The sequence below is a fragment of the Phytophthora parasitica genome (assembly GCF_000247585.1).
Source record: "Phytophthora parasitica INRA-310 unplaced genomic scaffold supercont2.11, whole genome shotgun sequence".
Classification (NCBI taxonomy): domain Eukaryota; phylum Oomycota; class Peronosporomycetes; order Peronosporales; family Peronosporaceae; genus Phytophthora; species Phytophthora nicotianae.
Window position 1 is genome coordinate 1,328,903 of NW_008648997.1, and position 19,117 is coordinate 1,348,019.

Sequence of the window (19,117 nt, forward strand, 5' to 3'; positions counted from 1 at the left end):
ACGCTTGTGTGTGGATGCTGGGGTGGTGCTGCTATGAGTCGCTCGGCGGGTCTTGGTGCCCGCAGTTGTGGCCATCGACTTGGACTCACGTTGGAAGTCGTAGACGCGTGGCTGTATCCGCTGGATGCGGAGTCGGCTGGGGAGTACAGATCGACGAGTAGCTCGAGCATCGTCTTGTACATCGTGCTTGAAGGTTTCGTCATCCACCACGTTGGCAGCAACGGTGGCGTCAGTACGAAGTCCGTGTAGGACGGCCTTGGCTACTGAGGTGGCGTTCGCCGTCTGTAACATGAGAAGCCTCGCGTACATCTCCTTGGTCGAGGCAGCCGGGGGTTCTTCGGAGCGTGGATTTGAGAACGTGGCCCGCTTGTCGGTAAATACGACGATAGTCATGTCGTGGTAAGCTGATGTGGCAGTGAGATCGGACGGGGGCGTGTCCATCGGAGTGGTGGCCTTCTGGACTTGAGCCGCGACGTCGGGGCAAGCAAAGGCAAGCTTTAGCTCTACTTGCTGCGCTCTTGGAGGGCAATATAGTACAATTGCCAGGCATTCGCTGCAGCTGGCAGCTCTATGAGCATCTCTGGAGCAGACGATGACCTCGGTCGGTGGCGCGCTGGCAGCGCTGTCGGCGACAGTGTCTTCATCGGCGAGATGACGAGGCTGAAACGGAGTAGACTTGGTGCTGGGCTCCGTGGGATGTGCGAGGCTGGCCTTGGCAGCAGCATCTGAACGCGTCCAGCGAAGACGCGTGTTGGCAGGGTCCACCGGCGTCCACGTGATGGTGCGAGCCGGCGAGACGTGGTGAGGGAGATCTTCTTGGACAGGCGGCAGGAAAGCGAAAGCGGACATGGTTGACAGAGAAAGGTTGGAAGTTGGAGAAAGGTCTGGTGGTTGGGTTCTTCGCGGAAATTGGGAAGTGAGCTGAGAATGAAAGGCCGAGACCTGCGTGTGGTAAATTCTCGAAGTAAGCGACAATAGACAAGTTCTTCCGTGGACAAGCTCGTGGACTGTTTTTCTCGCTGTGCGTTCATGACAATTTTTGACGACATCAATCAAATCTTGATGGGTGTCGCTTATCTTGAACCACATGCGCTGCGTGGAGCTTCTTGTTGTAAAGTTTGGAGATACTGTGCGCCTCGTACACTGTGAGAGACTGCGTTAGATATCTCTGGTCGCTGTGTACTCCTTGATGTAAGTTTCGAAAGAGTGCACTTTCCTGTACAACTTCAACATACAACAATCCGTGTATTCATTTATGCACTAGGACACAAGGCTGCGCGCTCTGCAGTTTACGGTGCCACGCATTAATGCTACATGTTGGTGAACCGTTTTTTTTTCACTTGCGTAGAAGCAGGCACGTTTTGGTTCGTCATTTTTTTTTTCACTATGAACCTCGATGTCATCGAAAAGATACTACTACTACAAAACTAATCGAGATGGAAGTCTTATCGCGTGCTTGTGTTGGTAGAAGTCTATCAAGGTGAGGTGATCTCAAGTTTAATTTGATGTTCTCGTGCCGTTCGAGCTGTATCATACTGATCAGGTATGACCTGGACGGCATGACGGATTGTTAGCCAGAGTATTTGACCCGCGGATTTTGGTGAGCTGAACTAGCATTCAACTGTCTAAGGTGGCTGTGTGTTGTACCGACAGCCCGGGCGGGCCTCGTAATTTCGTATTCTCGCTTCTAGTTCACTAAGTGCGACCCATGCACATCAACTGTGTATGGCGACCCGAAAGGTCGTGAACAGGATTGGCTAGTAAAGGGATGATGGTCCTGTTCTGGGCGACGGTTTTGCTCTGTTCTGTTGGTGCGGCCGCCACCTCACTGCATGACAGCAACTCGGCACCATACAATGTTAACATCCCGCTTGCCAGTGATCCTGTGAGTTCCATCGAAGTCGTCCATCCAGCTCACGGCGCCATCGAAAAAGCGCCCGTTGGGTTTGACACGCAAATTAACATCCGTCCCAAAGGTGCCAAACTGTTTGCTGCTCAGTACAAAAATGCTGTCGTGTGTGTGGAGGTGAACGGCGTGGTCGTAGATTGTTCGCAGATTGGTAAATCAGAGTTCCGCTATCATCAGGTTGGGAGCTGCACAGTCCGCGCTTATCTTACGCGATCAGGCTCACTAAACGCCGGAAATCAAATGTTTGATTTTGAATCTGCTCCGATTTCTTTCACTTTAATGAACGAACCGGACTACGATGAGCTCATCGCTCGTGCAATTCGCAACAACGAGGCTCAACACCGCCCAGGATTTCGACAGTCACTCATCGAATGGGCCAATTTGCAGCGCAAGCGGCCAGACGGTGATATTCTCAAACGTCTTGAAATTGCAGAACCTAGCCGGAGAAACAACACAGCAGTACAGCGTGACCTACTGCTCCTTGTTGGCGTCAGGACGGCAGTTGTATCTCACTTTTCTTTTCGACAAGCTATTCGAGAAACTTGGGCGAGTAAATCGGCACTACCCGAAGGTGTTAAAGTGATTTTCCTCGGATGTCGTCCATTTGCTACTGCTCTTGAGGATGAAGTGGATAAACTTACTGAAGAAGCAAAATTGCGAGCGATATGGGAGGCCATTGAGCTAGAGAAACGTGTCTACAGAGATCTGATGACCGATGAACTGGACTGTGAAGATTCGTACTTCCGCCTGGCCGACAAGACAAAACAGTTCTTGCACTTCGCAGCAACAAGATATCCGACTGCAAAGTTTGTTATGGTAGCAGATGACGATCTCTATCTCCGTTTGGATAAAATATCCGCGCGACTTCAACATCAAAGCAAGCGCTACTATGCCGGTCCTGTCCGAGCGATAGAAGACGCTACGAAACAGAGGCCTATCCGTGATCCGGAGTCTCGAAACGTTCTATCTCGTGGCCAATACTCATTGAACGAATTGCCTCCATACGCGCTAGGAGCGAATTTTTTCTTGTCAATGGATTGCGTCGAGTTTGTGGCGAAAAACAGCGGTAGACTGCGCGATTTAGGCGGGATGGATGACATCTCAGTCGCGCTCTGGATGCTAATCATGCAGGTCCATCCAAAGCCGTTTAATGGTCTCAAATATCTGAATTCTGGAACGTGTCGGGATGATCTGGCTTCGTTAAGTGATTTAACGGAATCAGCAATACGTGTCATCCACGCCAACATCCAACAACAGCGTCGCTTTTGCCATGACTTTCAACGAAATGTTTGGCTTAGGCAGGACATTGGCGCTCCAGCAGAAGGGCAGCCGAGATTACTGTCTTTCGACCGCGAGAACGTATATTTCGATTTCACCATTCCGACGCCAACGGAATCATGGGCTGGACAGTTAATGATTACCGTATCGACAAAAACTCGTGCTGGCGTAAAAGTGTCATTTTTTCCAGCAAACGAAACTTTTCATCATACATTTTTGCGAAAAGTTTGTGTCCAAGTCCAGTTAAACTTCCCAAGCGCTATCACGACGTGCGCGGGTATTAGGAATCAAATACGTACACAACTACTGGAATTGTACGTCAAACTGGCAGCCAACACGTCGGTAGACCCGCTACAACTTAAACAATGGAAAGTTGCTTTCGAGCAAACGTAATGCATCGTCAAGCATAGTCCCCATCGTGTAATTACTGGCATAGACAAAACCATGATCTCGCAAGAAGTGTTATACTGCTGTCCTTCTGTGCTAGATACTAAGTACAGCGAGATGAACAGAGATTTGATGTTCGATTAGAATTTATCTGATGAGATGTCGTAGCACAGCATCAGCCATATATCGACTTGATACAGCCGGGTGCCACGAGAAAGCCTGGTAAAATGCGGTCATGTTCGTCACAGGTCGTTCTTGACGCATCCGACTATACAACTCGGGCGAGTTATCCACTTCTACGACAAACTCGGCGCAATCTTGAAGGTCATCAAAGCGTCCACAATCGATAAAACTAGCAGGATTAAACAACTGTGACACTGTTTTCGAGTCTCCCAGATAAATCGGCACACTACCCGCCAGAAATGCGTTCACCAGCTTCTCGGTAACATACCCAGACGTGCGTGTGTTTTCAAAGGCAATCACAAACTTGTATGGCGCGTACTGCCGCACTGCGTCGTCATTGTAGAACATGGCACCACGTGAAGCCAATTTCGCGGAATCAGGAGGCCGTGAAGATCCCGCACAGCTTCCAAGAGCATCGACAGGTCGAAGAAAATTAAGTAGATCAAACATCAGTTCACGGTTGCTGTCACAACGTGCGTACAAATACGCACAAAACTTTTGTTTTTCCATTCCCCGATTGGATTCCGACATAGACAACAATGGCATCGGCCCATGATCTAGACGTTCTGCAAAGGAGATACTCGCCATCGGAAGATAAACATGTTTGGTTCGATTTGCACTGGCCAATGTCGAGATCAACAGCACTCGTTCGTCAAGTCCGTCAGTGCTCCATGCTTCACCTGAAATCATCACCAGCTGCGTCGATCTGTTTGTTGTCGTTGGAAAAGTTGTGCTACAGTTTACATAACGCTCGAAATGATCTGCAATCATCTTCTGGCAGACAGGAGTGCTCACTGGGTTGCAGTTATCATCAATGATACTGAATACAAACACATCGGGAAGTCTACGATAGTGTCGATGCAAAATTTGTTCGGACATGACTAAAAGAGGGCGTTTCTGCTCAGCAAACACGGAAACGAAGAGGCATTCCAGCAAAACGCTCGAGAATGAGGCAGTTCGAGTGTACGCCACGATGAAAGGCGGCGCGTGGATATCTGTGTCAAATAAATTGTATCTCCACAGCTCCATTCGCGACAAATCGATGAAATCTGGATTCTTGACGTTTTCGTAAAATATCTGAAATTTATCTTGCGCTAGTTGCGTGATTACATGGCAGGATAAGTTGCTGGCAGCTCCTGGGAAGTTAAGGCGAACCGCACCACACATTCTACGGTGATAATTAAGCTGCGTCTCGAGTGCTGGAAAGTAAAGTAGCTTGATTCCTGCAGAAGAATCTGTAGATATTGTGCTGGTGATCTCGAGACCGTGCGCTGCTGTTGGGTCACGCAGCGAAAACTCAAATTTCAGCGTTTCAATCTGGTCCAGTAGTCTTGAATACCCTGTTGACGGTGCCAGATTTTTCGGCTTCATCCAAAAATGATAGTTGTACCCATGACATAGTCGCCGCATTTGGAGAAGATTATTATGTACAATTCGAACTGATAGCGGAGATAAGTCACCGAGTACAACGAGATCGTCGGTACAGTGACCACTACGTAGATGCCCCAGCTTACCAAAGGGCTGAGCGTGAACCTGGATTGCCAGCATCCATAGCGCCATGCTCATATCATCCATTCCCGCCATATTCATCAAATGCTCTCGATTCTTTGATATAAACTCGACACAATCCATGGAGAGAAAGAAATACGCCCCGATGGCAAATGGAGGCAAATTGGTCATTGGATAATCCTCTTTGCTCAGAAAATATCGGTAGTTTCCATCATTTTCGCGGATCAATTTTTCCTTCTGTGCGTTTTCAATGGCATGAACTTGTCCGCTGTAGAAGCGTATAGTAGGTGCTTTAATGGTTAACTGCTGTACGACTCGATCCACTCGCACATAAACATCATCGTCGGCGACCATAACGTATTGAGCTTGTGCATACTTCGTCGCAGTAAAATGCATGAACTCTTTGACTTTTCCAGGGAGATCAGCGTACGAATCATCGCATTCCAACTCGTCCGTCAGCAGGTCACCGTAAACCAGTTTTTCAAGCTGGATGGCCCCCCAAAGCCGACGACGATCAACTTCGTCGTCATCAAGAGAATCGCTGCGAATCTTGGCGAATGGCCGGCATCCTAAGAAGAATACTTTAACACCAGCAGGCAGTGTATCTTTGCTGGCCCATGTCTGCCGAATAGCCTGTCGAATGACAAAATTTGAAGCGACTGCTGTCTTAATCCCTACCACAAGTATCAAATCTTCTCCATTTAATTCATCAACGGACGAATTAAACTCGTTTGCATCCTGTGATAGTCGCTGAAGGAGTTCTTGATCCTGGCGGTACTGCTGTTGCTTTGCCCATTCAATAATGCTGAGATCAAAATCGGGGTAATGTTTTCCTTCTTCTCGTATCTGGTCGGATATCTGAGTATTAAATTCCGCATCGGATACGACAGAGAAATAGACTGTTTTCGATCGCCAGGATGGTACAGCTTGCATATTAGCTGAAATATAAGCAGAGACACTGAAATTTCCCGGGATATCATGTTCAATAGCCACATCCATTCCACCAATTTGAGAGCACGAAGTCGTAGTATTTCTAGCTCCAATCAGGTCGCTTGTCTCGATGCACATAAATTTCCCACTGTATTGCTTTGTAAAATACTCTGCTTGGTCTGGATGAAGGCTAATCTGTGTTTTGAAGGTTACCGGTGCCTTCTCGACTGCGCCATCGAGCGGATAAACGATATCGATGGACGTGATGGCATCTTGTACACTTGGTAACGAGTAGGGGGCTCCATAAGAATGAATGGCTGGCACAGTCTGAGCGCAGCTTGGAGAAGCAGTTGCACCGAGAAACAGCGCTATAAACCAGCGGGGCATACTACCTGGAAATTAGAGTAGTATCTGTCAAAACGAAAAAAGATTTGCCTGATAAATCAAGTTCGTTCGATTTTTTGATTAGCAATGCTAATTCCGCTTCGCTTGGCTCTACAAAGAAGCAAGAAATTTGGTAAATGTAAATGGTATTTGTTGCATTTCGCTAGCTCTAGTTTGCGTCTTTATCCCACGTGTGCCGATTGAAGCCGAGGCAGAAGTTGCGTCCTGACTTTAAGTTGTTGTGGATAATTCGCATCGCTGGTGGCCCCAAGTCTGCGTACGCGAGTAGCTCGTTCGTGCATGGCGCCTCGCGCAAGTTTTGGAATTGGGCAAGGTGTTGCGGATGGACTTGGATGGCCAGAAGCCACAGTGCTATAGTCACATCGTCCAGACATCCAAGTCCCTGCAATTCTTCACGATTATACGCGATGAAATCTACCACATCCATCGACATGAGGTAGTGTGGACCCCATGCAAAAGGTGGAAACTCGTCCAACGGATACACGGATTCAGGCAGATAGTAACGTCTCTGTGGGTCTCGCTCCGGTAGGAACGCGTTGCCTTCCTTCACATGACCAGCATAAAGGTCAGTGAGCGGTCCTAATGCTGCGAGTTGCTCCGCAAAGACATCGGCTCGCACATACACGTCCTCGTCAGCGATCATAACGTATCCAGCTCTTCGGAGTACATGGTCAGTTCCCACGAAATAAAGAAACTCTTTAACCTTCTGGGGCAGTGACGCGTATGAGTCCTCGCAGTCCAGAACGTCTGTGAGCAAGTCACTACCGTAAACCTTTTGCTCGTGGGCTATGGCTTGACGAACTTCTTCACTTGCGTCTACCGGAATTCGGCAAGCAGCAAAGAGTACGCGGACATTTGACGGCAAGTTATCCTTGCTGGCCCAAGTCTGGCGGATGGCCTGTCGAAACAGAAAACCGGCGATGACTCTGGTCTTCACTCCGATGACCAGCAACGGCGGGTTAGTCGGGCTGCTGTTTGGAAGTTTAGCTGCCGTGTCACCAGTGGCAGGATCGACCTCATGAGTCACATAGTTTGCTGTTTTAGATCCTCCTTCACTGTTTTGTAGTCGAAACCACTCTACAATGTTCATGTTCTCAGTTTCTCTGATTTCAGGTCCGTAGAGCGCTAAGTCGTCAAGGCGTTGTTGCTTTAGAGACGCTGCAAAGTCTTCATCGCTCAGGACCGTGAACGCCACTTCATATGATTGTAGCAGCTCCTTTCCTGTCTCGGGTGTGGCTGAGTCAAACATGACGAGGCGCGCCGTGTGGTTACCAGCTTCTATCGACTCTATCATGAGAGCTCCGCTCTCGATTGGAATACAGCGTCGCCAAGTATCATCCAGCTGCAAACACAGCCAACGTAGACCAGTATACGCGGCCATCAATGCGCTGAAGTCCGGCATTACAATCTGGAAGCGGAAAACTATAGGAGACTTGTACAGCACGTTTGGCTCCGGATACAACACACGCAGCTCCTCCAGCAACTCACCGTCGTGATGTAATGCACTCACATCGTTTCCAACGGTAGATGCAGCACCCGCCGTGCAGCAAGCCACCCAAAGCAATAAGATACTGGTCAGTCGCTGCATTGCCAAGCTTTAGGTAGTCAAATGCCGGAAGATCGCTTTGAAGTTCGAATTGACCAATCGAAAAGGATCGAAAACTGATAAACAAGTTGTGAAAATCAATCACAAAACGATAAAAAAAAAAACTCTCTTTTTGCTTCAACTCACTATCAACTAAACGTCATTACATCAGGTTACTCCTTGTAAGTATCTTCCAGTTCATAATTTTAACGATACACTACCCTTCTGTCTGCACGCATTAAGCATCGTCCTCTGTCTGCAAGAATATCTCAATTCAGACAGCTACTTACTTGCCTTTCACCGCGTGTCTTGACACAAGGATCGACGCGATAGTGTAAAGCGAGGAGCTGATCACGGCCAGGACGAATGATCCGTTGAGCGTGACGTCGTCTTCCTTGCCCAGTGGACGCGCTTGTGGGATCCACAGCGCGAACATGAGGATGGTCGAGACCTGTGCGATGCCCACGAAGACTTTGCCAATCAACACGAAGATGGAGCGTTTCTTGCAGCATGTGATGCCCAGTGTGAGCATCACGAAGGACAGTGCCCCTGCACTCATGCTGATGCCTCCGAAGGCCAATGTAGACGAGCCCAGAGCACCACAGGACTTGTCTAGGAACTTGTTGAACTGTGTGGGGTCCATGCCGGCCGTGGTGGCCAACATGGTGGCGTAGGCGAGCTGCATGTCGTTGCTTTCATCTCCTGCGCGGCTGTAGCCATCGCATACACTGTACTCGGAGAAATTGGACGTAAGACTCGAGTCCAAGTCCGTAACGTTGTATTCGGACGATGTATGGAAGAGGTAGCAGTGGTCAAAGCTGGCGCTTGCGTTAGCTCCGTTGCTGTCCGAGGAGAACTCAACGTCTGTGCAGAAACCCCAGACGCCCGCAGCGAAGTCGGAGCTGTCCAGTGTGTCCTGTAGTGACTCGTTCACGGTCGTGCTGGTGGTCCAAAGAGGCAGCGAGAAGGCCACGACGTTGAGCGCCACGGCCACGAATAGCACGATGAGAGACACGAGGCCTGCACACGAACAGGCCATTGTTGTTCAGGAGCTTCTTCTTGTTGAGAGCTGGGCGGTCGATCTTGGAATGACATGCCACTTCGAAGCGTCGGAACAATGTAGCCATGTAGTGGATATTGCATCTGATTCGCACCCATACATTCAACAAGTGGAAGAGAAGTCTTCACGAAGAGATCATCTTGACCCCCTGCCAGTCTTCATCTACGCAGCTCTGGCTCAAGTGTGTCAAAGTTAACACTGTCAAGAGTGAACTGCTGCCTTTGCCAAGTGAAAGTTGCCAACGGACTGAGAATCCGCTGCTGTCGGTTGTTGAATCTAAATATTTCGAGTTGAGCTTATGCGGCAACGTCGATTTTACCAGCGTGTACGGATGCTAAATTGGTCCTTTTGCAATTGATAACCATTCGCATTTGCTTCAAAACTAGCCACTGGACTTTCTCGAAGCCTCGCACTTCTCTTTTTTTTTTTTTCATTTCTTCTCAACGCCAGGCGGGCGGTTGGTGGCTCGGGCCATGCTGTCCTTGTCCTGTGGTGTCGGTGCGGCACCATCGACGCCAACTGCCTTCAAGCCGACGCCTCTGCCGCCTGGTAGCAAGCGCCTTGCCTACGAGACGTTCCTGGAGAAGCGAGCGTTGGCGGTGACGGAGCTCCAACCGCCTCCAATGCCTCATGCAGCTCATGGATCCCAACTAGAGCGAGCGATCCGCAGCTACGACAGCCTCGTGGCCCAAGTGCGACCGCTGGACCAGGCAGAGAGCAGTACGCCATCGACTTTGATGGATATCGTTCGCACACCTGATCCAAAGTCACTGAAAGTCCGCAAGACGAGAAGTATGGCGCTACCCAAAGTGGATCTGGATGAGATTGAGCTCCCAGAAATGCACGAAGCTCTGTGTCGTGTCTTCTGTCAGCCTAGCTCGTGGTCGCCTGCGTTTGCATCACCCGGAGACTATACGATCAAGATGTCGTCGGTCTTTCTGGATCACGGAGAAATCTGCTTTCGAATCGCTGTCATGTGTTGCTGTGCCAGGTCCATTTGCGATGGCTCACGCGTCAAGCCGGCTTCAAAGCGACAGTACTACGTCTCGTACGTCGAGCGCACGCAGCAGGAGATCGTACAGCTAACAGAGGCGCTGTCACTGCAGTATCTTGGCCATCGCTTGGCTAACAAGATGCCTACACATGGAACTCGCCTCATCACGACGCCGAAGCAACGGGCTTTGAACGAATACGGCGACGAAGTGATTCAGTTCTTGAGCTTCGTGATGCAGATCACCGAGATCGGCTTCAACTGGCTGGTCAAGTTGAAAGAGCCTGTATCAAACAACGTACGAGTACGCGATTTTCTTGGTCTCGCGCTGAGCTTTGGCGAGCAGACAATTGTAGCTACAAGTTCATGTGATGCTCGAATTGAAGGCCAAGATGGCGGCAATCGGCCGGTACTGCCAAGTGCTTGGCTGGACATCGACGTGAACATGTCTACAGATGCGAGTTTCTATGGAAAATGGTATGCCACGAGACGATCTCCGCGTGGTGAAGCCTTTTCTCGTGTGCTCGGACGTACATTTGACAATGGTAGCGACTTCGGGCTGTTGGTGCGATCGAACAGCTGCCTGAATCGGTCTGGAGCTGGCAAATGTGTCCGCTTCATTGACCCCAGCTACTGGTTGGACGAGACTCCAAACGATGGCTCGTTTACTGTGGAGATTTCGAGTGTGTCGATCATGGATGGCGTCGCTATGTTTGCGATCAGTGTACTCTTCTACTCGAACGGAGAGCTGGAAGTGACAACGGTTGATCGTCGTTACTCCGAGTTCGACGAGTTAGCCACGACACTGGAGGAGAAAGTGCCTTCGCTGCAAATTCGCAAGCTTCTTCCACCGAAAACTTTCTTTCGGTACCTATCGGCGAGCTTCTTAGAGCGCCGAGCCGCGTACTTGCAGCAGTTTCTTGCGCGTTTGCTGCGTCTCACCTTTCAAGGTGTGCTAGAACAGGAGATTCCTCTTACGGCTGAGCCTCGTGTTCGCGAATTCCTCAAACTACCTGCTGTTGAGTGGATCGTGGTCCCATGGAGCAAGCAGTCACCGACCCCCAGAGCGGCTCGAGATGGCTTCCGCTCCAACTTTTCACTGTCGCCTACTGCAGCATCCGAGTTTTCGCCCAGGTACACTTTATCTCCTCGCCGCAATCCACGCTGCACTCCCACTGACTCGACGCCACATCGCTACGAGAGTCTGATGCTCAAGCGCAGCGACTCCATGTAGAAGCAGCACTAAGAGAGCATCAAGCGCTCAAGAGAAGTAAATTATCTTTTCATTTATTCACTACAACTTGCATTCTCACACGTCGCAGATCTGTGACGTGTGTAAGCCCATTGTCTTTCATTTAATTCCAGAACGTAGTCTAGTCATCTTGCGGGACATGGAGAAGGCGGAGGTGGACGAGCTGCGGGAGCTCACGCAGCGCGTGTGCGAGAACGTGACGGCGTATGTCGGCGCGCAACTCGACGGTGAGTACGTAGTTTATGTTTTCAGGTCGATGGAAGGAAGGAGTTGTCGTTCTAGTCGTGTAAAGCTCACACCCGTGTTTGTGTCATTGGTGCAGGCTCGCTGGAGTCGATGCAGTTGATGCAGACGGTCGTAAACAATATCAATACAAAGTATGTGGGCATTAAACGAGAGGCCGAAAGTGTCGGCAAGCTGTCCAAGGTGCTGGAGGCCCGAGGTATTGAAGCAAGAATAATGGACGTGCACGCAGATGTGGCGATTCTGACGGCGTGTTGTTTCGTTCGGTCAGCAAAAACAATGGAAGAGAAAATGAACATTGTTGATGACATTGATGAGGAGCTCACGGAGCTGGAGGACATGGTGGAGCAGCTCGAACAGTACACAGGGTCCCTTGGTTCGTCGACTTCATTGTCGTCTGTGGTGAAGAAGCATCGCTGTTGCTAACCTATTTCTGCTTATTGTCATGCCTCAGAAATCAAGTTCAATGAACTGCGCTAAGACAAGCTTTAGCGTTTATCGATACGAGACAGTGATGAGGCAGTCAACTTTCTTTTCTTTCAAGGAGAGTTCGTAGCGACACAAATGCAAGAAACTCGTACGTGTGCCATCCACCCAAAGCGCACTGACCCCATTCTCATAGTGACCGCGATGTCAAAGTGAAGAACCATTTCGTAGTGTTTGCCAATATTTCCTGGCCACGAAGGTCTTGGAGCACGCTGGACTTAGTGGACCTGATCGCCACCTCGCCGCAATTGACTTGACTTCAGTATTGAGCCAAAATCGTATTTTTTTTTCCTTCTTCTATTTTTAGCACTGAATTGAAGCCGGAATGTGCCGGTAACTGCTATTTGCTTTATATTGGGCATGGGAGCTGTCCCTTCACTATAGCAAACGGCTCGCGGCTCACACCTCCACGACTCCCAAGACTCAGCAGTAGTAATGTCCGCCATGCAGAACATGAAGTGTGTGGTCGTCGGGTGAGTGGCAGCGCAAAAGTATCTTGTGCAGGTGAATATGGAGTCTGACTGCTCGTGTTGGCAATTATCCGCTAGCGACGGAGCCGTAGGCAAGACATGCGTGCTCATTTCGTATACGACCAATACGTTTCCGGGCGAGTACATCCCCACGGTGTTCGACAACTACAGCGCTAATGTGATGGTGGACAACCGGCCTATCAACCTTGGGCTCTGGGATACCGCGGGTCAGGAAGACTACGACCGCTTGCGGCCGCTGAGCTACCCACAGACAGACGTGTTCCTCATTTGCTTCTCCGTTGTTAGGTATGGTGGCATCACTTGGCTATGAGTGTTGTATCTGTTGTAACCGCGATATTTAATGCTGCAGTCGCGCCTCGTTCGAGAACGTCAAGTCAAAATGGCTACCGGAAATCCGCCACCACGCGCCGGGTGTGCCGTTTATTCTGGTGGGCACCAAGTCGGATCTGCGTGACGATGAAGAGACACTCGAAAAGCTGAAGGAGAAGAAGCTCGCCCCGATCACCAAGGAGCAGGTGCGTTTTTAAACGCTCGTTATTCTTAAAAAAAAAACGAAAATATGGTGGAGAGTTGATGGTGAGACTAATGTGTCCGTGCTGTTTGATATGGCCAGGGCGAGACGCTCAAAACGGAGCTGGGTGCGTACAAGTACATGGAATGCTCGGCACTGACGCAAAAGGGGCTCAAATCGGTATTCGACGAGGCTATTCGATGTGTGATCACCAACCAGCAGAATCCCAAGGCCAAGCAGAAATCTTTTAAGTGCTCCATCCTGTAGACGTGGGTTTACGACTGGCGAGGCCAAGATTTTATTGCTTGCACGGTTCTTACTGTACCCTTTGCACCGTGCTCGTCGTCTACTATCTCCGGACCAATACATCACTACCTTCTTACTTCGAAATACGATCTTATTCTTCTTGAAGTTACTTGGCTATGCGTTTGTAATTTTGTAAACTCCTGAAGCTATTTCTGATGTAGCAAAAAATGAATCAGATTACAACAATCAAGTGATGTCTATGTGTAAATACGTTTTCAACGGTATCTACTTGGCTATATTCGCAATTTGTGGAGACTGATGCTCGACATTTCTGGACGTGATGACTGAGAGCTCCAGCCTAACGTCGTGGCTGCTCAGCGCGGCCTACACGGGCGGCACGCTGTGCGTGGGCGCACTGCTCCTTCTGTACATGTACCAGGACCGGCTGCTCTACTTCCCCACAATCCCGGGAGCCTCCAAGTTCACGAAAGACAATCCTCCAGGTGCGGGAACTTCGGGTGGAGCACCACTGCTCCAGTACTGATACCTCTGTTATTGACAGGATACCGGCACCCGGGAGAGTTCTCCATCGACTATGAAGATCTGATGATCCCATGCAAAGACGGCGTGAAGATCAACGCGTGGCTGATGAAGCAGAAGGAGCACACGACTCGTCCGACGCTCATATTCTTCCATGGCAACGCTGGAAGTGAGCTCATCGCCAGAATACTGCTGCATTCTGTTAAAACTTTGATCTTGACAATCGGTCTGCTCGCTGTAGACATCGGCTATCGTCTGCCAAACGCTGTGCAGTTGTTCCGAAAGGTGGGGGTGAATGTTTTGCTGGTGGACTACCGAGGATTCGGCCACAGTGAGGGAACGCCGTCGGAGGAAGGGATCAAGCTAGATGCTGAGGTACGTGTGCTTATGTAGCAGTCGTTGCGACGATTGGAAGTGCTAATAACACGTAAACTTGGCACTGGCAGGCTGTTTTGGACGCCATGCACGCTCGCACGGACATCGACTCGTCGAAACTCGTGGCGTTTGGGCGGTCACTGGGTGGAGCAGTGTCTGTCTATCTTGCTGAGAAGGAGCCTTCTAGAGTACGTCGTTGGTGATCTTATCGATATAAAGCCTTTCAGTATGACTGACGAAATGTGTTGTCGTACAGGTGGCTGCTGTAGTGTTGGAAAATACTTTCCTCAGCATTTCAGCCATGGTAGACGCATTGATGCCCTTCCTATCCTACGTCAAGCCGCTTGTTCTGCGGATGGACTGGAACAACGAGCGTGCTATTCAAAAAATAAAGCAGCCGATCCTCTTCATCGCAGGTATGCAAGACGAGCTGGTGCCTCATTCTCACATGGAGAAGTTGCGCTCCCTCGCCGCCTCAAGTCAGCGTGTCGTGTGGTTTCCCGTACCTGGTGGAACACACAACGACTCGTGGCTGCGTGGAGGTGACAAGTATTACTCGGAGCTGCGGCAATTCCTGGACGCACTGGGCGGCGACACCACGTGTTTGGCCAGCGACAAGTCCTCGGACGAAGGCGTCTCGCCTCCGCAGGAAGAGAACGCCATCCCGAACATGCTACAGCAGCCGCTGCTCAGCTCACTCAAGAAACCTAAGATCGAGTAGACATAAACTACTTATGTTGCTGCAATGGGGCAATGTTGCGCTCAAATCGCCTAAGTTGAAGTGGTCTTTGTTGTGATTGGCTGATGGGTCTTTTTCACGTCGGAATCCCGGCGGACGCATCTTGTGTAGCTCTTCGGGATCTTTTCACTTCGCAATCCTGCGGTTGCCACACAAGCTCCGACCTGTTGTTATGGTGCTCCAGACGACCTCGATCCTGCGACGCGCGGCGCTATCTGCGCGACTGGCGTCCTCGCGCGCTTTTTCCAGTGCTGCCTCCAGCTCCGGCGCCTTCTTGACGATGGAGACGCGCTCCAACGGCGTGGCCATTGTGCGGCTGGACGACAAGGCGGCCAAAGTGAACACGATCTCGTCCAAGATGACGGCGGAGATGACGACGATGCTGGACACGGTGGAGAATGACCCCAATGTCAAGTCGGTGGTGCTCATCTCGGCCAAGCCGGGGGTGTTCATTGCCGGCGCGGATATCGCCGAGCTGAACGCGTGTAAGACGGAAGAGGAGATGCGTGACATGTCCAGAGCTGGCCAAGCGTTCATGAACCGGTTGGCTGGCTCTAAGAAGCCCTTCGTGGCGGCTATCGAGGGCTCCTGCATGGGCGGCGGCCTCGAGGTTGCGCTCGCCTGCCACTACCGCGTGGCGGCGAAGAGCAAGAAGACGCAGCTAGCTCTACCCGAAGTGATGCTGGGGCTGCTACCAGGCGCAGGTGGGACCCAGCGTCTACCTAAGCTTGTGGGCATCCAGGCCGCATTGGATATGATGCTGACGGGCAAGAACATCAAGCCCGACAAGGCATTGAAAATGGGTCTGGTGAACCAAGTGGCCGACCCGTTTGCACTTGAGAATGCAGCCATCTCAGCAGCTGAGCAACTCGCATCAGGCAGTTTGAAACCCAAGAAGAAGAACAAAGGACTGGTCAACCGCATCTTGGAGGACACGCCACTGCGTCAGATTGTCTTCAATAAGGCTGGAGAGATGGTGGAGAAGAAGACGGGAGGACACTACCCCGCTCCTAAGCTCATCCTGGAAGCCGCGCAGACGGGAATTGAACAGGGAATCACTAAAGGTCTAGAAGTTGAAGCAACTAACTTCGCCAAGCTGGGAATGACCAGCGAGGCCAAGGCACTGATGAGTATCTTCTTCGGACAGACAGCCCTGAAGAAGAATCGCTACGGTAAACCTGCGAAGCCTGTGGAGACTATGGCAGTCGTTGGCGCCGGACTGATGGGAGCTGGTATCGCACAGGTATCCGCTGCCAAAGGTGTGCGTGTCCTACTTAAGGACCGCGATGCTGCGGCTGCTGCTAAAGGAGAAGACTACGTTCGCAGCAACTTGGACCAGAAGGTGAAGCGCAAACGCATGACCATCTACGATCGTGACGCTGTGATGGCCAACGTCGTGCCTCTGTCGGACGAGGATGAGGTCTGGAAGACGCACATCAAGAAGGCGGATCTCGCTATTGAGGCGGTTTTTGAGGACTTGGCTCTGAAGCACAAGGTTCTGTCGGATCTGGAGAACTATGTGTCGAAAGATTGCGTCATTGCGACCAACACATCGGCACTTCCGATCGCGGACATTGCGTCTGCCTGCAAGCGACCGGAGAACGTGATCGGTATGCACTACTTCTCACCTGTGCCCAGTATGCCGCTACTGGAGATCATTCGTCACGCTGGTACGAGTGATGCGACTGCGGCGAAGGCTGTGGATCTGGGACTTCGTCAAGGCAAGACGGCTATCGTGGTGAAGGATGTCCCTGGTTTCTATGTGAACCGCTGTCTTGGCCCGTACATTGCGGAGACGCTGGCACTTGTGGGAGATGGCGTTGAACCGGAGAAGCTCGACAAACTCATGACCAAGTGGGGGCTTCCCGTGGGTCCCATCACGCTGGCTGACGAGGTGGGACTGGATGTGGCTTACCACGTTAATCAGACGCTGTCGAAGGCGCTGGGTGTGCGTATGGAGGGCGGTGATGCCAAGTTGTTTGAGGAGATGATTGAACAAGGATTTTTGGGCAAGAAATCTGGCAAGGGCTTCTTCGTGCAGCCTCCTAAGGGCAAGAAGAGCAAGAAGACGTTGAATGCGGATGCCATGAACCTTGTCAAGAAGTTCCAGAAGCAAGACTTGAAGCTCAGCGACGAAGACACGGTCAACCGTCTCATCTCGCGCTTCGTGAACGAGGCAGTTCTGTGTGTGCAAGACGAGATCATTGAGTCCCCATCGGAGGGCGACATTGGCGCTGTGTTCGGCATTGGCTTCCCACCTTTCATTGGCGGACCATTCCGCTATGTTGACAAGGTGGGCAGCACCAAGTTCACGGAGATGATGCAGCGTTATGCTGATCAGTACGGACCGCAGTTTGCCCCTGCACCGCTGTTGGAAGACATGGCCAAGACGAACAAGAAGTTCCACTCGAATTAAGGCCCCGCATCAGATTAACTTGGCGGTAGCAGTCGTTTATGATGATCTCACAATGCAACAGGGAGAAATGCACCTTTCATATTTTTGTGTTGTCGGTAAGATATCGTGTTGCTACAGGAAGTAGTAGTCGTCCAAGGATGTTCATGTGGGTACGCCAGCTCTCTGTTGCAGTGAGATAAGGGTCTAAGATTGCAAGATAATGGTAGAACACAATGATGAGAACGTACCAGCTTGGCATGGACCTTGTTCTCGCGCTCGTGGCTCTGTCGACGGAGATCCTCCACACGCTGCAGCTTCTCGTCCAGCTCCACCACCTTCAGTAGCAAAATCAGCGAGAATCAAGATGCGTGATGCGTAGAAAAATATGTACCTGGTGCACTTTAAAGCTGCCCGTGCTCGGCTCAGAGGCCGCTGCATTCGCAGACTCCAGTAAGTCCTGCTTCATACGTCGTGCCAGTGCAATACGCAGCGCATTCCTGCGCTCCTCCTCTTCCGCCTTCTTGGCCTCTTCCGACGTGTTGCTCTGGAGCTTTTCAACAAGCTGTGGAGGGGGTTCAGGAGCTGTCGCCTTCTGCTCCTGCTGGTATTCCTTCAACTGAGCCTCACGCTCGCGTTTCTTCTTTTCAATGATGCGGTCGCGTTGCTTCTTCAAGTATTCTTCACGGCGTTTGAGCTCCACCTCCGAGATCTCTGCTGCTTGTTGCATTTCGCGCTGTTTAGTGCGGTTCTCTTCGAGAGATTCCTTGTTCTTCTTGCAGATCTCCTCCGCCTTCTTCTTACTCTCTCGGATCTGCTGCTGTACCTCTGCAGGCGATAGCTGCCTTGTATCAGAGGCACTCGCGTGCTTATCTTCAGCCACTTTCGCCGCCACCGACGCAAGACGGAGCTGCTCGCCCTGTACGACCATGGACATGGCAAGAGCTGCCTCCAACTCGGCCTGTTCCATCTCCTCCTGCTTGTAGAGTACACTGAGCTCCATAAACTGTGCCTCCAGATCATGTTCGTCTTCAGTGGCCTCTTCGCGCAGTTCTTTAATAGCCTCCAGCTCGAGCTCGAGGTTGCGCTTAACCATGAGCTTCTTGAAGCTCATAAAGTCGTCCATGGCCAGAATCTGGTTGACCACGTCCGCACTGACACCGTCGCTGACGGAGCCGCCCGCAGCTTCGCGCTGCTTCTCGCAGATGGCTGCAAAGTCCGTGGCTGTGAGCCCCATCTCGGCTAGATGCGAGCCTAGGACGTTCTCTACTACTTCGCGAAATTGCGAATGCAGCTCCGTGTAGATAAATTTGTTCTCTTCGCTCGTGTCGAAGATGGCACAATTGTCGTCGATGAAGCACATGACCGGCAGCTCCCAAGCAGGGGAGCGGAACAGATTCAACACATAATCGAAGACCCAGTCGCTCTCCTCGGCCGTGAACTCCAGCGCATCGTCCGCCATGGTCGTAGCAGTTGTTGAGCGCGTCGTTTCGTGCGCAAAGATCCAAAATGGCTACATTTTGCGATCAAGTTTCACCCAATCATGTCTCGTGTCGCTCTCAGATCCGTTTTGGCTCACCACAAGTCCAGCACCAGCTGTAGCCA

At 51.0% G+C, this 19,117-nt stretch overlaps 11 protein-coding genes across 14 annotated transcripts in view; 6 read left to right on the top strand and 5 right to left on the bottom strand.

Annotated features, from left to right (window-relative positions):
- The window catches only part of PPTG_07359 (hypothetical protein), a gene marked incomplete at both ends in the record, with an annotated part of 960 nt that extends 111 nt beyond the window's left edge, over window positions 1-849 (bottom strand). The window contains one exon of the mRNA XM_008901541.1: window positions 1-849. Within this exon, the coding sequence (XP_008899789.1) occupies window positions 1-849 (849 nt within the window).
- Window positions 850-1,690: 841 nt separating this feature from the next.
- PPTG_07360 (hypothetical protein) lies at window positions 1,691-3,700 on the top strand. Its single transcript, XM_008901542.1, has one exon. It carries the CDS (start codon window positions 1,769-1,771, stop codon window positions 3,578-3,580), a length of 1,812 nt encoding a protein of 603 aa, XP_008899790.1. The 5' UTR covers window positions 1,691-1,768; the 3' UTR covers window positions 3,581-3,700.
- Window positions 3,597-6,265, bottom strand: PPTG_07361 (hypothetical protein; the record flags this gene model as incomplete). The annotated part of the gene is made up of 1 exon (XM_008901543.1): window positions 3,597-6,265. One exon carries the CDS (start codon window positions 6,263-6,265, stop codon window positions 3,722-3,724), a length of 2,544 nt encoding a protein of 847 aa, XP_008899791.1. The 3' UTR covers window positions 3,597-3,721.
- Window positions 6,266-6,638: 373 nt separating this feature from the next.
- On the bottom strand, window positions 6,639-8,266 carry PPTG_07362 (hypothetical protein). Its single transcript, XM_008901544.1, has one exon. It carries the CDS (start codon window positions 8,187-8,189, stop codon window positions 6,750-6,752), a length of 1,440 nt encoding a protein of 479 aa, XP_008899792.1. The 5' UTR covers window positions 8,190-8,266; the 3' UTR covers window positions 6,639-6,749.
- A 34-nt stretch (window positions 8,267-8,300) lies between these two features.
- PPTG_07363 (hypothetical protein) lies at window positions 8,301-9,406 on the bottom strand. Its single transcript, XM_008901545.1, has one exon. It carries the CDS (start codon window positions 9,223-9,225, stop codon window positions 8,473-8,475), a length of 753 nt encoding a protein of 250 aa, XP_008899793.1. The 5' UTR covers window positions 9,226-9,406; the 3' UTR covers window positions 8,301-8,472.
- PPTG_07364 (hypothetical protein) lies at window positions 9,149-11,542 on the top strand. Its single transcript, XM_008901546.1, has one exon. The coding sequence runs from the start codon at window positions 9,720-9,722 to the stop codon at window positions 11,469-11,471; it is 1,752 nt and encodes a 583-aa protein (XP_008899794.1). The 5' UTR covers window positions 9,149-9,719; the 3' UTR covers window positions 11,472-11,542.
- Window positions 11,543-11,628: 86 nt separating this feature from the next.
- On the top strand, window positions 11,629-12,212 carry PPTG_07365 (hypothetical protein; the record flags this gene model as incomplete). Its single annotated transcript, XM_008901547.1, has 4 exons — window positions 11,629-11,716; window positions 11,812-11,931; window positions 12,004-12,108; window positions 12,187-12,212. The coding sequence occupies 4 exons, from the start codon at window positions 11,629-11,631 to the stop codon at window positions 12,210-12,212; spliced, it is 339 nt and encodes a 112-aa protein (XP_008899795.1).
- Window positions 12,213-12,653: 441 nt separating this feature from the next.
- PPTG_07366 (hypothetical protein) lies at window positions 12,654-13,487 on the top strand (the record flags this gene model as incomplete). Its single annotated transcript, XM_008901548.1, has 4 exons — window positions 12,654-12,691; window positions 12,767-12,994; window positions 13,059-13,224; window positions 13,323-13,487. The coding sequence occupies 4 exons, from the start codon at window positions 12,654-12,656 to the stop codon at window positions 13,485-13,487; spliced, it is 597 nt and encodes a 198-aa protein (XP_008899796.1).
- A 288-nt stretch (window positions 13,488-13,775) lies between these two features.
- Window positions 13,776-15,191, top strand: PPTG_07367 (hypothetical protein). 4 transcript variants are annotated; one of them, XM_008901550.1, is made up of 5 exons: window positions 13,776-13,969; window positions 14,029-14,175; window positions 14,248-14,381; window positions 14,453-14,569; window positions 14,638-15,191. In XM_008901550.1, exons 1-5 carry the CDS (start codon window positions 13,807-13,809, stop codon window positions 15,100-15,102), a joined length of 1,026 nt encoding a protein of 341 aa, XP_008899798.1. In that variant the 5' UTR covers window positions 13,776-13,806; the 3' UTR covers window positions 15,103-15,191. The 4 variants fall into 4 exon arrangements, with proteins under 4 accessions (XP_008899798.1, XP_008899800.1, XP_008899797.1 ...); XM_008901552.1 differs by having other exon boundaries at window positions 13,776-14,175; XM_008901549.1 differs by having other exon boundaries at window positions 14,029-14,381.
- On the top strand, window positions 15,185-17,767 carry PPTG_07368 (fatty acid oxidation complex, alpha subunit, mitochondrial). Its single transcript, XM_008901553.1, has one exon. It carries the CDS (start codon window positions 15,293-15,295, stop codon window positions 17,534-17,536), a length of 2,244 nt encoding a protein of 747 aa, XP_008899801.1. The 5' UTR covers window positions 15,185-15,292; the 3' UTR covers window positions 17,537-17,767.
- PPTG_07369 (hypothetical protein) lies at window positions 17,528-19,012 on the bottom strand. The gene is made up of 3 exons (XM_008901554.1): window positions 17,907-19,012; window positions 17,764-17,850; window positions 17,528-17,698 (listed from the first exon to the last, which is right to left on the bottom strand). The coding sequence occupies exons 1-3, from the start codon at window positions 18,972-18,974 to the stop codon at window positions 17,678-17,680; spliced, it is 1,176 nt and encodes a 391-aa protein (XP_008899802.1). The 5' UTR covers window positions 18,975-19,012; the 3' UTR covers window positions 17,528-17,677.
- Between the last annotated feature and the right edge of the window lie 105 nt (window positions 19,013-19,117).